This window comes from Suillus subalutaceus (genome assembly GCF_016647625.1).
Source record: "Suillus subalutaceus strain FC151 chromosome Unknown DFJ58scaffold_52, whole genome shotgun sequence".
Taxonomy (NCBI): Eukaryota; Fungi; Basidiomycota; class Agaricomycetes; order Boletales; family Suillaceae; genus Suillus; species Suillus subalutaceus.
The window spans coordinates 130,533-146,480 of record NW_024540301.1 but is presented as its reverse complement, the minus strand read 5'-3'; the positions used below and the strand labels follow the sequence as shown (position 1 = coordinate 146,480).

At 48.4% G+C, this 15,948-nt stretch overlaps 7 protein-coding genes across 7 annotated transcripts; 1 reads left to right on the top strand and 6 right to left on the bottom strand.

Moving 5' to 3' along the window:
• Window positions 1-122: 122 nt before the first annotated feature.
• DFJ58DRAFT_745701 (cytochrome P450) lies at window positions 123-2,664 on the bottom strand. Its single transcript, XM_041387410.1, has 12 exons — window positions 2,528-2,664; window positions 2,166-2,463; window positions 2,020-2,116; window positions 1,829-1,965; window positions 1,651-1,776; window positions 1,347-1,596; window positions 1,174-1,296; window positions 1,025-1,127; window positions 885-971; window positions 747-828; window positions 568-690; window positions 123-519 (listed from the first exon to the last, which is right to left on the bottom strand). Exons 2-12 carry the CDS (start codon window positions 2,354-2,356, stop codon window positions 306-308), a joined length of 1,533 nt encoding a protein of 510 aa, XP_041243997.1. The 5' UTR covers window positions 2,357-2,463; window positions 2,528-2,664; the 3' UTR covers window positions 123-305.
• On the bottom strand, window positions 2,661-4,154 carry DFJ58DRAFT_788002 (uncharacterized protein). The gene is made up of 2 exons (XM_041390135.1): window positions 4,112-4,154; window positions 2,661-4,051 (listed from the first exon to the last, which is right to left on the bottom strand). The coding sequence occupies exon 2, from the start codon at window positions 3,880-3,882 to the stop codon at window positions 3,034-3,036; it is 849 nt and encodes a 282-aa protein (XP_041243996.1). The 5' UTR covers window positions 3,883-4,051; window positions 4,112-4,154; the 3' UTR covers window positions 2,661-3,033.
• A 151-nt stretch (window positions 4,155-4,305) lies between these two features.
• On the bottom strand, window positions 4,306-6,016 carry DFJ58DRAFT_914032 (uncharacterized protein; the record flags this gene model as incomplete). Its single annotated transcript, XM_041395357.1, has 2 exons — window positions 4,306-4,935; window positions 5,111-6,016. The coding sequence occupies 2 exons, from the start codon at window positions 6,014-6,016 to the stop codon at window positions 4,306-4,308; spliced, it is 1,536 nt and encodes a 511-aa protein (XP_041243995.1).
• A 1,137-nt stretch (window positions 6,017-7,153) lies between these two features.
• DFJ58DRAFT_841372 (uncharacterized protein) lies at window positions 7,154-7,477 on the bottom strand (the record flags this gene model as incomplete). The annotated part of the gene is made up of 1 exon (XM_041392704.1): window positions 7,154-7,477. The coding sequence occupies one exon, from the start codon at window positions 7,475-7,477 to the stop codon at window positions 7,154-7,156; it is 324 nt and encodes a 107-aa protein (XP_041243994.1).
• Window positions 7,478-8,779: 1,302 nt separating this feature from the next.
• On the bottom strand, window positions 8,780-9,546 carry DFJ58DRAFT_379818 (uncharacterized protein). The gene is made up of 3 exons (XM_041380115.1): window positions 9,394-9,546; window positions 8,939-9,337; window positions 8,780-8,889 (listed from the first exon to the last, which is right to left on the bottom strand). The coding sequence occupies exons 2-3, from the start codon at window positions 9,260-9,262 to the stop codon at window positions 8,878-8,880; spliced, it is 336 nt and encodes a 111-aa protein (XP_041243993.1). The 5' UTR covers window positions 9,263-9,337; window positions 9,394-9,546; the 3' UTR covers window positions 8,780-8,877.
• Window positions 9,547-10,840: 1,294 nt separating this feature from the next.
• Window positions 10,841-11,878, top strand: DFJ58DRAFT_660404 (uncharacterized protein; the record flags this gene model as incomplete). The annotated part of the gene is made up of 1 exon (XM_041382151.1): window positions 10,841-11,878. The coding sequence occupies one exon, from the start codon at window positions 10,841-10,843 to the stop codon at window positions 11,876-11,878; it is 1,038 nt and encodes a 345-aa protein (XP_041243992.1).
• Window positions 11,879-12,148: 270 nt separating this feature from the next.
• On the bottom strand, window positions 12,149-15,904 carry DFJ58DRAFT_787993 (uncharacterized protein). The gene is made up of 12 exons (XM_041390134.1): window positions 15,590-15,904; window positions 15,368-15,513; window positions 15,143-15,313; window positions 14,903-15,056; window positions 14,696-14,844; window positions 14,173-14,600; window positions 13,713-14,127; window positions 13,422-13,662; window positions 13,230-13,367; window positions 12,881-13,170; window positions 12,748-12,835; window positions 12,149-12,694 (listed from the first exon to the last, which is right to left on the bottom strand). The coding sequence occupies exons 2-12, from the start codon at window positions 15,427-15,429 to the stop codon at window positions 12,215-12,217; spliced, it is 2,616 nt and encodes an 871-aa protein (XP_041243991.1). The 5' UTR covers window positions 15,430-15,513; window positions 15,590-15,904; the 3' UTR covers window positions 12,149-12,214.
• Window positions 15,905-15,948: the final 44 nt, after the last annotated feature.

The following is a 15,948-nucleotide window of genomic DNA, read 5'->3' as shown; positions in this document are numbered from 1 at the left end:
GTCGAGACATCTACTCAGGGCTTTCCAAAGCGCACTGCAACAGCCCGGGACTGGATTGTCACAGCCCAGTAACACGAGACCTACGAAGCTTGATTAGAATTGGACTTCTCTTGCAATTTTTTGTCGTTGAATGTCATCACGCTGAAGCTTTTTCTTGATTTGAATTTGCCCAAAATATCTATGAAAAACATCTTCAGCCCGATTTCGTGATGTAAAGGCGTGCACTGTATACAAGCGCATGTATCAACTGTTTACATACTCATCAGCATGAGTACTGAACTTTCAAGTGCCTGGATAAACGCCCTTTATTCCCCAGGTGCGCACAGTTCCCTGATCTGATTCTCATCGATCCTCTTCTCAAAACATATCTCAAACGGAGCAGCATGTGTAGTCGCAGTATCTGATAAAGCAAGTGTGTCAATCTTTGCTGCAGGATTCTCAGAAAGACGGAAAGCCCAGAGAATAAGAGCGGTGTTGATGAAGATAGACCGATTTGCGACATGTTGACCGGGACACACTCTGACATAGGTCATGAGAACCGGTCGAGAGATGAGCGATGCCACTTACCGGCGGCCAAAGCCAAAAGTGAAAAACCGGAGATCATCGCGCACACGACCTGCATCGTCAATCCAACGTTGAGGATTGAACTTCTGCGGTTCTGGGAAGACCTCAGGATCGTTTGCGATAGCCCTGAAACATGAGCGTCAGAGACAAAAGTGAGACAACGAAAATGATTGCCTACTGACCAATGGTTGCCAATAACAGTCGCACCTGCAGGAATGAGGTAGTTCTTCCAAACGATGTCCTTGGTCGCGCGATGCGCAAAACCTATGATGTAAGGTCGTCGTTCATTATCACGTCATCACAATTCAAATGAGACATACCTCCAAGGCTGACAGGTCTCCACCTCATGCTCTCGAGCATGAACGCGGTAACCTGCGGCAGCACTTCTTGATCATCAAATGTCGGCACTAATCAGGAGCTATCTCAGTCTGTAGATGAACAAAGAAAAGCTATAACCTACGCCGCGTACGCCCCACAACGCTATCAAGTTCCTCTTGTACGCGAGCCTGTGCGTCCGTGTGAATGGCAGCAGCCATCATCATAAATGTGATTGCAGAAGCGCTCTATAACAGTGGTCAAATTAAGACGTAATGCAATGTAAGAGCATACCGTATCGGAACCGGCCGCAAACATTCCTCCCGCGATGTATGCCAGTTCCTTGTCTTCGAGCTGGTATTGTTTCTGGTGCTCTAAAATGAACTTCGTAAAGGATGGCCCTGCAGTCCCCTCACGCTTCACAGTAGTGAGCGAGGACGTCTATCAGAACGGCAAAAATGACGAACCATCTGTCTTCGCACCACGTCCAACTGCCCGTTAAAGAGAGCAAGTTCATCTTGGTGCCATGCCTTGAGCTGGCTCAAGTAGCCTGGGACGAAACGCAGGATTGGATATGTATCCACAAGGTATGCTCCCGGCTTCATCGCTCGACCAAACCGCGCAAGACACTTATTGACGGCAACGATTTCAGGGTCTGTGTACGAGGTCGGAGTAGTTTTTCCATAGGTGAAGGACATGACCACGGAAGCTGCATAACTAAAATCCACAGATTACTACCAATACCACGGGAACAAGAGCTAGAGTTCGTACCGCATGGCGTGACGTTGGTGGTTCTTTGGATCATTTAAGATATCTAGAACTAGATTCTTCGCATTCCTGGTCTGGATGGGCTCATAGGTTTCCGCAACCTTGGGTTGCAAGCCTGCATGCAAGACCCTGCTTTACATTCAGTCTTACTGATCGCACCCGGTAGAAACAAGATGTGTACCTGCGCAGCCGGCGTAATCTCTCACCACTGCCCACAAGGACCATTCTCATATCGTCAGATAATGTCTCTTGCACTGCGATGGAACGTGGGCGATCTGCAAGACTCCCTCCTTGTTTTTCCATGATATCCACCGCAGCCTATAACGAGAGCTACTTCATGCCTGACTAGATGATTATTTGTTTCATGTTTACCTGATGGCGTCCTATAACCACGAAAATCCTATGGCCTTGTTTGAGCGAGAACACGGGTCCGTATTGTTCTGTCCACCTCGCGAATTCAAATGGCGCACTATGTGAGCGGTCAGAGATCATCTTGATGTCCCTTGACAAAGACTTACTTTGACTTTGGCATCGCATTTCCTAAAAGCCAACGTCCAGGCGGTCCAGGCGGTAATGGCAACCGCCTTGCGGCCTGATATCGTTGCTTCACGATCCAGATGCTGGCCAAGATAATAAGGGTGCATGCAACAGTAATAAACGCCATTGAAACGCGGTCGGGCTTGCTGATAGTCACCACACCCCGCGCCATTGCAACAGCTTAAGTACCCCAGAGCATGGTGAGTCGCTGCGATGAGCGACGGGTACGCTGAGATTACAGTGCATGATTACACTGATTTACAAACACAAGTTTAACACCTGCACGGATTAATCGGATATTTGTGAGTCATGTACGGTCTTCCAAGTTCCACGCTCCACGTACTAAAGGTAATACTAGATCCGCAAGGGAACCTGATGACCCATCTAGTGATTAGCAGTGGACGCGCAACTGCCAAGATATTTCGACTCCATCGGATTAACGTAGATCTTCGTGTCGTTCTCGATGACCCATTGTGTCACAGGACCATTAGGTTTACTAATCATTTTAATGGACTGGAAGCGAAAGTCCCAAAGCGGGTCACTACTCTAAAAATAACGCGTTGTATGTACTCGGGACTTCGGCCTGCGTATGAGAAAATGCATGATGAGAATAATCGCGACCGATGCCCACGTATGTATTATGTTTTACAAATGATGCCAGTAGTAGTACTTGCGGATGTATGAATTACTGATGTGAAGAAACGCCTGACGTGATACATATGTAGATATGACTAGTTATCGTGAATTGCATGTCGTCCGGCTGGATGCCTGCAGCCAGTGGGATGTCATAATACGGGAGTAACATAAAGTATGTGATGGGGTAATAGAGGCTATCCAACCGCGAAGCCATTACCATCGCAGAGCCTTGAGATTTCTCAGTTCCCTCTGAACGTCTCTGATATCAGGTCGATTCCACTCGCCAACCCAATCGCTGTTTGTCCGAGGCTGTGAGGAAACTTCGGGCCTCGGAGCGATAGGTTTATTCGGTGGGCTCGTGAGGTCAACGGACATACTGCGTCGTTTCCTGTTGGGCACGTCCGCTCCAGAACGTAATTGAGCAAGCGGTCCCTGTGCTGTAACTAATTCAGGAGGCACATTCTCGCCTAGATGCCGTGCAAGTTTTGCCATCCGCTTTCTCCGCAGCTCTGCCGCGTCGAAACTTGGTGTACGAGGCGTAGGGGGGAAGTAAGTGGAGGTCGCGCGAGCTGAGGAAGGTGAGGGCGGTAGTGATGCACAGCGGTGGTCGGTGGGCGGTACAGGGACGGCGTTCATGCGAAGGTACAATGGTCTGGGTTTATCTGCAGACTTTCTGCCCCGCACGGGCAGGCCAGGCGGTGTCACTGACAATGACTCTGTGCTCCGCATGCTCGAAGGAAGCGAAACCAGCGAGGCGGATGCGGAGTGGAAAGATGCCGTCGAGACTGAGCTAAATGATGTTACAGAGGGGGAGTCTCTGTGGTAATGCATGAATATGGAGCCCTGGCGCTTCAGTGCTTTGCCCGTCACTGATTTTTTGTTGCCCCCGATGGGGAGAAGTGTGATAGGGACATCTGCCTCGAGGAGGTAGGGTGTGGTACCCATGACTGCCCCCAATTTGCGCGCAGAGCGTATGAGACGCATGCGTTGTCGGGAGTCAAGGATATTTGTAGTGGGTGGGGGACATGGATATGTGATCGTCGAGATCGCGGTAGAAGACATTGCACAGTAGGAGATTAAAGAGTGGATAGGTCTTAAGTGGGCGGCTTAGGAGCACGCGGTAGTAATGAGATTCACAAAGTCGAAGCGAAAGAGTACAAGAATGACAAAGTACACAGTACTTGCCTAGGCTGGTCTTGAAAGAAATCAAGTTGGGCACGAAGGAAATGTACTAGAATGACAAGGTCGTTGATATAAGCCAAAAGACAATTGAAACAATAAATCTCGTTACCTCCTCTCAATTGAACAATAGACAGCGCGCCCGCAACATGAGGCCAAGCGAGATAACAAAACAAAAACAACAAGTCTTCAAATTATTGTTCCGTATTAGGCGACTGACATAAGCAGCGAATACAACGCATTCCTTCTTCATCACAAGGTCTAAGTAAGTACACTTGAACTTCGGAAGGACATAAAACACAAGATTCAGGTAGTAAAGCTTCCCTGCCATCCAGTCACCAACGAACTCTTCGCAAGATGGCTCAGGTCAATATGGTCCGATACGATAGCCTTCAACAGATGCCCCACATCTTTTTTCTCTGTCGCCAGTTCAAGGTAGTCCAACATATGTGGACCCTCTTCCTTCGCAAGGCTTTCCGCCCTTCGCTTCAAAAAGAGTATGAGGCGGTCAGGATGAGACGAGGCGAGATACAGGTGAGTAAGTGCGGGGGCCGGGCCGCTGTTTTCGGTATCGTCGGGATCGGCACCATCGGGATACATATTGAGGGCATGGATGAAACACTCTTCCGGGTTAATGAGAGCGAGGCGTCGAAGCTGCGAGCATGTCTGTAACATGCGGTAAGCCAGAACAACACGAGCGCCATGAGATTGCTTCAAAGGATCGTTGTCTTGCAGGAAGAGGTTGGAGAAAAGAGGTGGTAGACTAAAATGTTCAAGCGCGAGCGTTTCAACTCGTTCAAGTAGTGAGCTCCAGCCATAAACTAGATTTTCGAGAAGGATCGTAGAAGAAAAGTTGTTAAACGGTTGAAGAGCAGGCATATTCTGGATGATCGGATTGTTCAAGTCGAACCCGTCTTTAAAGTCCTGGGGCCAGTGCTGAGCGAGAATTGAGCGAGAGATGTCACATAGCTTGAGGTGCTTCAGCGCCGGTGCCTCGAAGTGAAGGAAAAAAATTATAGCTTCCCACTGGGATAGATAACCGAGCGTAAGGTCTGCGAGCCTCGGCAAGTTCGTCGGCAATTCATCCGCGTTACGGGGCAGTGTCCCAAACCTGTTGAATGGCGCCTTGGATCTCGAACTTTTCCAGAGTTTCTCTGTTGATTGTAAGGACGTGTTTCAGCATGTCCATCGAAGGTCGGTCATGCAAGGACATGAAATTAATCGATAAGGATGTCAGGCGCGTTAAAGACCACTGAGACCATGACACTGGGAACCCAGACACTTTAACACGTGTCAACTTTGGAAAGAAATTGACCGCTGCCTTTTCTTCGTTTTGGCCAGCCAGAAAAAGAAAGCGCACAAGTGGTGGCGGTATAATTGAATGGTGAAAGGATAGGACTGTAGTGCCATACTTAAATTTGCAGGTCTCCAGAGTCTCCATGGGAGCTGTATGTAAATGCTTCATGACGAGCCACGCAACTTGGAGAGTATCGCAGTGTATCGAGAGATACTTGACGCGTGGTAGCACCAGTCGGAGCCAGTTCATTATCATAATCGTGCCCGGTTCAAGACATACGATATTGGGTGTTATGAAAAGCTTGAGTCGGACAGATAAGGGAAAGACTCTAGAACGCGAGGCAAACTCCTTTGCACGAAGAAGAGATGCGTTTACGATAGCGAGCTCTCCATCAATACTATGCATGTTATCGGCCGTGATGGTGATGTCCGACCACAGCGAGGAGCAGCTGAAAGCGACGTTACGCCATGTGCGAGAGACATGCGAAACCAAGACCGCAAAATCGATACGTTTTTGAGAGTTGCGAGAGGACGCGCCCAACTTGAATATGTGCAGAATGATCTCTTCAGGCAAGGTATTAATTGGACTCTTGCGCACAGACTGGAGTTTGCTAGCCCGATTTATGATGTTAAAGGGTGTGTCGTTTGTCAAGCCAGACGCTTCCGCATGCTGAGCCGTGACAGGTGGTGCATTTGTCGGAGTGGATGCTATGGTTTGCATGTTGTCTGTCTAGGTAACAAGTTGACGTCAAGAAGAACACAAGAGTTGCGAGGATTCGAAAGGGGCTGGCCTGTTGAGAAGAGAGCGGTTACAAGAAAGATAATGATTAACAGGGACTTAAATATCGTCCAAGACAAGCCCAAGGAGCCACAATGCCTTTTGTCCACAGTCCAAAGTGACAAAGGCCAGGTCATGATTGCACATGCTTTGTTGCACGCTCGTTGATAGGGTATATTGAAAAAGATGCACAAGTTGTTCCCCTGTGTTTACTGGGACCAAGGCCAAAGGCTTCAATGTGCTGCAGTAAGTAGACGATGAGCCTAGTTGCCCGCCACCCGAGCGTGCAGGCGTAGTAGCTATTCTGACTGACGTGGTCCTGACTCCTGCCAGTGCCCGTGACGCGGCTGTGACACGGCCACTGACGCCACCGGTAGTTCCTACATATGTTCAAGTTCTACACTGTCAAAAGTTTGACTCCCACATCAAGTTACACGGGTTCATGACCATCCCTTGCTTAATTTCATTCATCATAGGCGCACATACTACAGCTAGCTACATCAGCTGATGTGACTATTTTCTTGGCACTGACTCAGACGCAGCACACTTAGCCCTAGAGCAAGTTACCCGTACATTATAGTCATCCCAGCGAGCAAAAATATATTGTGTAAAGACCAAATGACACCTGTCTTCGTCACGGGTGAGCACCACTTCAGTGTCTTTTACTTCTGCACATTGCGACCTCCTTCCTTATCCTTCCTCGAGTCAGACTGGGTCCATATTCAAGTGCATGAACCTGTGCTCGTGACATCGTACTGTGGCGTTTTTCACTTGAATGTATGATGCATTCAAGTGAAAAACGCCACAGTACGTTATGATCGGCCAATATATGATCACTCAATACTCATCGATGCATCGATCATCAGGCTGTTAGTGGGAGAGGCAACTCTGAACGCTGTTGTAAGTTGGTCGGATCCATGATGCGTCTCAAAATTGTCTCAAAGCGCTGGTTGTCTGACCACGTGATTGTAGGCGTTCAACAAGAAATGCAATTGCTTCGGTGCTACAAGAGTACGGTACTAGTACAAGACAAACTTTGTGTCAAATGTGAGCTATTTGCTAATGTTAAATGATAGCAGCTCAAACGAGTTCCCACTCTTCCCCGTCATCCGTGTAGATGAGCTCCTTCATGTCCGAACCCTGACTGTCCTTATACAAGGTAGACCCCACGTTGAATTTGCCCAAAAGGCTGCTAAACTTCAACCCCGATTTAGGAGCACTTGAAAGTATCACTTGACCGGTGGTGTCGATGATATTAACGGACAGATTGGCGGTGGTCAACGTGATGCCGATCTCGTCAGAGCCAACTATGACGGTCCCTGCAGTACTGCTGTCGGTGCGGCTAACACGGAAGCGAGTGCGTTCCGCGTGTGCTGACGTTAGGGGGATAGTATCAGTACTCATGAGGAGAGACTTTGGAGCGAATGAAGAAACTATGGTAGGCCGCTATCAGTTCGCATGGCATGCGAATCGCTTTTGCAGAACCAACCGTAGCAGGCCAATTGAATCAGATGTCCGCGTTCGCGGCTCTTCTTGAAAAACACTACATTCTCTTCTGAATCTCTAGTCAATCTAATTTAAGTACAAGAATTACTGAAAATCCATTGGACTTTTCCCGGCGTTCAGAAAATTAGAACACGAAGAAAATGGCACTTAGACTGCAGTGGAAAAAATGCGGTTAGTGAAGGACACGGGGTAAAGTTTGAGTGACTCACATCGACAAGAAAAATAGGTGTCTTCGCCACACATGGCATCTGTAAATGTCGGTTCTTCAGGAGACAGTGCCCGCGTGGTAATAGAGTAAGGAAGGCTTGTGCGGACTGTCTTAACAAACACCTTATCCTTCACGACTGTCATGTCATCTACACGACGCACATGTTCGTTTTCGACGTCCAACGCTGCGGCTCGCCTTATTGCAAGTTGGTTGAAATTCCACATTTGTATGGTCTGCGAGGATTGATCTGCGGTGGCTTTGGGTGACGTGATGAGGGAAACAAATTTGCTTCCAAACACGTATCCGGTCCAGACACGAGAGTGTGGTGGGGACTTCAAAAAGCGTGTACCTGTGGGACCCCATGTGTCCCAGTTGATATCGTGTCGAGAAGTCCGTGGGGGAAGGGCCGTGACATAAGATAGCAATATATTTGCTGGTACAAACAGGTCATACGAGACCTCTTTCTTCTTCTCTTCAACCCGAGTGGTAATGAGGAAAAGTCTTTGTCCACGTGCTATGGAGAAGGGAATGTGTGCCTCGGGGTTAGGTTTCCACTCAGGCGACGGGTCAGAGCGAATCACAATCCCCACAGGACTGACTGCAAGGTTAAAAGATGGGAATCCAAAAACACAAAGATAATCGGCAGTGAGGGTAGCCTTGATGGTGGAGGGTTTTGATATATCAAGAACGAAAAGTCGAGGCTCTGTGACTTTAGTCTCGTTCATCGCCGTTCCCACTAACAAACGGTGAGATGTGAGGAAGGAAAATGTGGCAATTTCAGAGCTGGAGCGTGTCTGGGGCAGATATCAGAACAATGGGTAACACAGACTTAGCTACAATTTGAATCACCAGTATAAGTTCACCTTTTTTCCAATTCCATACAGCGAGCTCTGGAGTGCTGTTTTTGCCTTGAGCAATAAACAAAACACCAAGGAAGTCACCAGATATCTGGAGGCTAAAATCTACTAGGGCACATTGCACATCCAGATCGTAGTTGATGATTCGGATTCCGTCGATGATAGACGGATGCACATGTCCGGTGGCGACGGAGCGTAGATGTATCCGAATTCGTACATGCGATTTTGTGTTATCATGGGTTGGACTGTAGCTTGTTTCAGAATCAGAGAACATGCGTCAGGAAACAAGCATACATTCAGAACAGGCTTCTCGATTAGTGCCAGAAGATCTTGGGCAGGATCCATCGCAAAGTCCTCAGTGTTGCTAAGTAATGGTATCCTCCATGAACTGGCTCGAATGTTGCGGTACTGCGAAGGGAGTCGATGCAGGCGCAGGGCGCCCGGAAGACCACACTGTGCGAATACTCCTCCACACAATTCCCATATGATATCTTCAGGGTGGAGCAGGGGTAGGTCTCGTGTCACCCCCCACTTCAATGCATCCCAGCAGGCGTTACGCTCTTTGAGTAGCGCGAGTCTCGATGCGGTGGTGAGTTGGCTTTGTGCACCATCCTCCATGCCAGCTACAGCCAATTCAATGGCATATTGGGCGGTAGCACTTTCATCTATTGCCGAGCGAAGGAATTTGCATACCTAGCAGTATAAGGTGTGAGTAGTAAGGTAGATGTACAAGCCTAGGAGAACCTTACAAGTCTACACTTCAACAAGGTTTTCCAATCTAGATTTGATAAAATTCCTATTGATGACCTCGGTAGACAACGATGTCAATGACTGCTGGCTCGGGCGTCTAACAGGACGCATTTGGGCTAGTCACGCAGTGAAGATGATGATTCGATGATGCGATGTGAGACTGCCTTCAAAATCTCGAGGTGGGCAAAATTCTCAAAGGCTTGAGTGGGCCGCCCTTATTACGGTCATAATTTTAAAGCCCCTTTGTTAACGTTCCCAGTGCTTCCACTGTCACTTGAACACACAATATTTGCTTCCGGGTCATCGATGACATTTTCCAGATAAGTCAGACATTTGGCTGGTTCATACGTTAAAACCTGCATCTTCACTGCCGAAGGTATCGTCAAGCTCCTTCCGGAGATTGAGTTATGCATGTGTCGGAGTGGCACTGGCAGCGAGGTAATTTGTGATGGTAGAGCTGGAAGACTTACTTATGAACCATATATCAGCCGCCAACCATAAACCGCAGCGGGATCAAAGTCCAAATCCTCGACTCAGAATTAATGGAAGGTTAAAGAAAACCAATAAAAGCAGGTAAAGTCTGCATCCTTCTAAGTTATCTTTCCTTTACCATCTGCTACGATGTTTTTTTTTCGATCTTCCCCAATTGCCAATCTCAAGTATTTGTAATTTACATCGCTGAATGTCGAACGAACTCTTCCGAGTGCCTCTCTCTTCATCAGTGGCTTGGAGTCTTTCTTTTAGACATATTTTTCGGCATTTCTTCTCGCCGTTGCAGCTCATCCCGATCTGACGGCACACGCAGCTGGAAGAGGTGAACGAGGTAATTTTGTTGTGGGGGTTAATATTCATTTTCAAACTATCGTTGTTCTGATGCATGTGTAGCGTGGTTCAAGAAATGGACGAGATATTTTACGTGGAACTACAAGAGATGGAGGAGTGATCGGTCACGGCATTCGTGGATCAGGGAACTATTTGGTGATGTTCAAGCTGACGGCCATCAGGCGAGTGTTTGATACATTCAGTCGCAGGATCCCTATTGCTCAAGGACAGTGGAATTTGCCCAGGAGCCACTCAATTCAGCAATGAACCGTGTGTTATGGGGCTTGTGCCATGACAGGACCTGAATACGTGCTTCGAATTTGGTCGGAAGTCAGAATACAAGTAGATTCTATGGTTCGTGCTGCCTTTGTATTCCTATGAAACCTTCTGTGATTAACCATCGGGAATTTTCACAGGGCCAGAGCACAATAGGGTCAGCACAACCGTTGGGCCAAGCACATTGTGCAACATAGAAGTAACACGAACGCTGCTATAGACCACCGGGTCACAGCGCGTGGTCTCACTCACAATGTGTCTACACTGTTATGTATGACGCTACAATTCATGGGGCGAGTATTAAAGGCAGAGCTTCTTCAAACCAGCTTTGCATCTTACTCGCCCGTCATGGATTCTATTACCTTTCGGTTTAACGACCTTCCAACTGAACTTGCCCTCCTCATCCTCAGATATGCCGCGCAAACCACCTTTGACCAGGCTGAAAAATATGACAAGGTCAACTGTCCATACTCATCCGTGCTCACACTCTGTCTCGTCTCCAAAAATTTCAGGCGCGCGGTGCTTCCCGCACTCCTGCACACCGTATTGCTGCCGAAACCTCGAAACGTGAGAGTGTTCGTGCAAGCTCTGCTTACACAGGAAGCATACAAGCAGGCAAGCAGCGATCTCCACTTTGATTATGCGCCCCATGTGCATAAGATGTGGATTGGACTCGATGGTGGCAATCTCACATCAGCTGACTTGCTCGCTGATCCCCGGGAATATGCACTGCAACCGTCTGAGCGCCCGCTTGCTATCAACCTCCTAACTCCGGTGATGCTCGCTGCGTCATCTCTTGCCCTCGGCTGGACAAGCGTAGACCTTCTTATTGAATGCCTGGAGCATGCATGGGAGTCCCGTCCAGCCACACCCGTTAACGAAGAACATCCTCGACTTCCCTGGAATACCGAAACACTAACACTATCGTGTGGGGACCCCATCAACCGCACAAAGTGGAAATGCCTCACAGATACTCCCCAGGGATCTGCTTTCCTTGCTTCAATCTCTCACCTCTTATCTCCCACATACTTATGCCGCGACAACCCGCTGCAAGTCTACCGCCTGCCTGAGTGGATGAAGACCGCTCCATTGGCTTCCTTTAAGAGCCTTCAAACCGTCATACTGCCGTACCCGTGTACCACACCCCCCATCAATCTACGTGCGCTGGTCACTACGGGAGTTGATATGCAGATGCATCTGCTGACGTTGCCCGCAACCCTGTTGAAGGACCCCAACAATGGCATTCCCAAGGCAATAAAGGTGTTTGACGATATTATTGGTCCTGGAGAGGAGGCCACTCGATCGGATGGTACCCGTTTACAGGTATCTGAAGTACTCTGGTGTTCTCGTTCGGGGTGGGAGAAGGTTTGGGCCTGGATGTTATGAAGTGGACTAGGAGTGTTATGATATATTATTGTACATGCTGGCATGTACGTTTCTCGATATCCAATGGACATTCTTGAAAATTCCATTTTGTGCTTTGTTCACCGTTTATCAGTCTCACTTGACAAGGCACGAGTCTAGGGTTTGTAAGTCGCATACATAGTGACGAAGTGCCCTCGCAATCTCTCAATGCTGACATGTTTCGTTTCAAAAGCGTTATATTTTTACAGAACAGCCGTGAACAAGATTGACTTACAGTTCTACGTCTTAGCCTTTGTATTTCCCAAATCACGTACGATTTCATCCAACGAGTATCTTACATTCTAAGGTAAATGCAGATCATAAAGCGCCTTTCTTCCACTCTCCCCGATGCATGAAGTCATAACACGCATTCCCCGGTTCGACACCCAAAATGCCTTGCACGCCCTTTCTATCCAGCTCGCATAATTCCCTGACACTCCCCACCTTGCCCATAACATATTTAACATTCTTTGCTGTCACTCCTGGTAGACATCGGAGCAGCTCCTCTGCAGCAGCGTTGATGCCTGCGCCCGCATCTGGGTCTTCCTCGGCGCCGATTGCAATCGCGCGGTTAGGATCCGGCTCGAAGGCGTTGACTTTCAGGTCGTTAAATATATCTGCAGTACCATAGGGGGACGACGACCATATGATCCGAACACGAGGAAAGTGGAGCATGAGGAGAACAAGTTTGGATTGAACAGAGGGTGGAGCGCGATCAGAATCCGTTGGACCTGTTGATTTCTTCGCAGGATATTTGTTTGTGGGTTTGGCATACGATTTCGCTGATTCTGCTACAGTCTGAAGGACAGGTGAGGCGATAAATATTCGGAGATATGTCATGTAAGATGTACCTCAAGTGAGAACGCTTTGTTCTCCTCGAACTCGATGAGCAATATAGGTTGCTTATAGTGCACCGACATCAGTTCGCATTGCGTGTACCTGCGACTCATCAGCGACAAAGAAGCAAGAATCCGAGAGACTTACAATCGACCGCTATTGAAGCTTGCTACTAGATCAGGTATGCTTTTCCTCTCGACGCAAATATCCGGCGTGAGGATATAATCCCCGACAGTCAGCGTCGCCGGAATAACGAGCAGGCCAGATGCGTGGAGAAGCGAAGGTAGCGTGGAACGGAATTCGCGCATGTCGACAATTACCTGCGATGCCACAGTACTTAGCTCTTTCCTCCCGCCTGCAAGACGGGTGCTGATTGTTTTGATGACCGCATCGCTTTTCCCAGCGTGTTTGTCCTCGAAGATCGGCAAGAGCATAGACTAGACATGATGGTGAACGACTTGCACCACGCACAAGATAGTGAAACCAAACGACGCACTCCGCGCTCCTTGATCAACTTCTCGAAAGACTCCTTCTCGCGCCTCAGTCCAGCAAGGTACTTGTGCTCCTCGCAAGAGAGTTGGTAGACCATGAAATATACACGAACGCCCATACCGGGGTTCGAGTTTCTGTATACCTGTCCAATTGTCACATCAAACTTAAGGATGTCAAACCCGAATGAAAGACTAACCTCGACGCGCCTCACGAAGTCGAGGTTGGGTTCAAACATCACGATGAATCTCGGCTGCAGTTCTCCGAGAATCTGGTCGTCCATGTCATCAGTATATGCACGCACAACAACCATCTGCGATGGTGCAAGCAAGCCATAGTGCGTGTCAAAGTCTATTTCTGCCTCGCTTGAGAGAAGCGCTTCAAGGAGGAGAGCGTCTGCATCGGAGGAGACAAGGAGGTCTGAAGGTTGATTTGCGAGACTGAATCCGATCTTAGTGAGGAGCGCACAAATACAAGTATCCTAACGCACAAGGCTGCGATTTCATCTGCATCGTCTCTCGACTCCACTTTCGGGTCGATAACCGCTGGTTTACTAGGTGCAACAGTCATTGGTGCGCCGCCACGCACCCTTCTCCGATTCGCACTTCGCTCTTGCCTCGTCTTGTCCTTCCTCTTCAAAGCCTCACTAATCTCGCCCTCGGGTTGCAATGATGGCTGTGGCTGCGGCACAGAAAACTGAAGTTGTTGGTGCCTTGGGTGTTTTTGTCTGGCGTTCTCGCCTTTCCAGTACAGATATCTCCGTAATTTGCGCTCCATCATGGATCGCCCACGAGAGCCTTTCGAAGCGGTGCCGTCCATCTCCCCCAAGAACTCGCTCACAAGGGTAGAAGAGCGTGGAGAGGAGGTCATGACAAGTACCGTGTTTGTCCCGCGAGTTGGCGGACCTGACGCGTGTCAAGCAGGAAAATTGTTTGATCAATAGGACTTACGAGTTGACAATGCCTCCTGTCTCATCAACTCTTCCTCGATTTCTTGAAGTACGTCTGCAAGGAGATCCCACTTTGGAAGCTCCTCGAGAACTGGAGACATGTTATCCGGAACCCATGATTTATTTTCCTTCTGCTTCCCGTTATCTCTACTATTGCTTCCCGTCATGCCATGCGCCTCATCAAGTGCAGCCCATGCATCTTCATCGTCAACGTCAAACACTTGACTCTCGGGAACCGAAGCCGTGGGTTTTGGAGCAGTAAGGACATAACACCGTCGTTTCGCGGTGCTAAAAATGACGTTGGCCGCATCGCTGAGCATCCAAGGGGACTGGTGTTGTTTAGCTGCGCCAGTTGAAGTTGTGGTATTCGAGGCTACGAGAGTTTCAAGGTATGCGTGAAAAGCGAGCGCGTCATAGGACAGCAGGTACCTTGATGGAGAACCCAGGTCAGTGGCGGTATAAAATATGGTAAATAGCAGAGACCGAGTGTACAATGAAGAGTAATAATCATGATGAAAACATACGTTAATAGACGTCTGAGCGTCGCGAGGTCACCCACAAGTTGCTTCGTCCGTGGACCGACCTTGTGCCATACAGGGTCTAATTGTCTGCGGACTACTGCATCAAAGGAGCGGAAGTATGCGGACTCCACATTAAGATCATCAAGCTCAAGCTGTGAGATGAATGAGGATTCGTTCAGGTGCTAATAAGGCCAGATCAAAGATACTTACTGTCTTGTTAGATCTTTTGAGCTCAGAAAGGGTGATAGTCATACATTGGACTATCGCATGGTGAATTGCCTCCATAGGCTCTGTAAGATGCTGATACAACTCGATGACATCCGCTTTGCGTGTTTCGAGCGTTTTCTTGACGTCTTCGTGAAATCTGGAGCAAAAACGGATGAGAAAGATGGCGACAAGAGCACTAGAAGGCGAATAAAACGAACATCAGTGAGGAAGGAGGTCACCCACCGTGGATATATATGAACGCTTCTCAGTTGGAGCTCCTTCATGATGTTCTTCAGCGGAGACATGCCACTGGTGATATGCTCCGGCTGGTCTGAGAATGCCTTGAGGAAGCCGGCCTTATTCTTTTCTCGATATAGTCGGACAATGAATGCTTCAAGAGAGAGAGCAGTGACCCTAGGGGATGCAGCGATTCATCACCGAGCACAACGCAGAAGAGCAATCACGCACTTTTCAGCATGCAAAATGATTATACCTGTTATGAGCTCCGTTGGGATGTCGGATTGCAGCATGTCAACGATAAGAATGCGAGAGGGTGACAGAAATGAGGCCGCCATTCTTGTAGAGGTCCTGTCTGCGAGCGTCTTATTAATATGCTGCAGAAGAACAACGCGAAAAGTTACGAGTCGTTCTCAAAGTGATCGTTTTTCACGATAGACATGAATAACTTACCTATCCCGCTTTCCCATTTCATAACCCACAATTCGCAATCCAGGCCGTCTGCATCCCATGATACCCTAGTTCATCTCCAATGGCAGTCTCCTCTTCTGGGGAGGCGTTCAAGAGTAAAATAAGGCTTTGCTTTGAGTCGTATATTTGCATGAGCGTGCATACTGATACGACGAAGTCCAAGTCCACGGGCAAGGATTAGCAAGTCTGAAGTTGCTGGGTCATGAATCTCCTCAAGTATTGATTTGTGGAACGGCAGGAGCATCGACATTTCAATAGGAATGAATTCGAACTATAGGCTTGCATACGGTAAGTTAGACGTGATCTGCAGGAGTCAGCAGAAGCTCTAGCACGTGGACGTG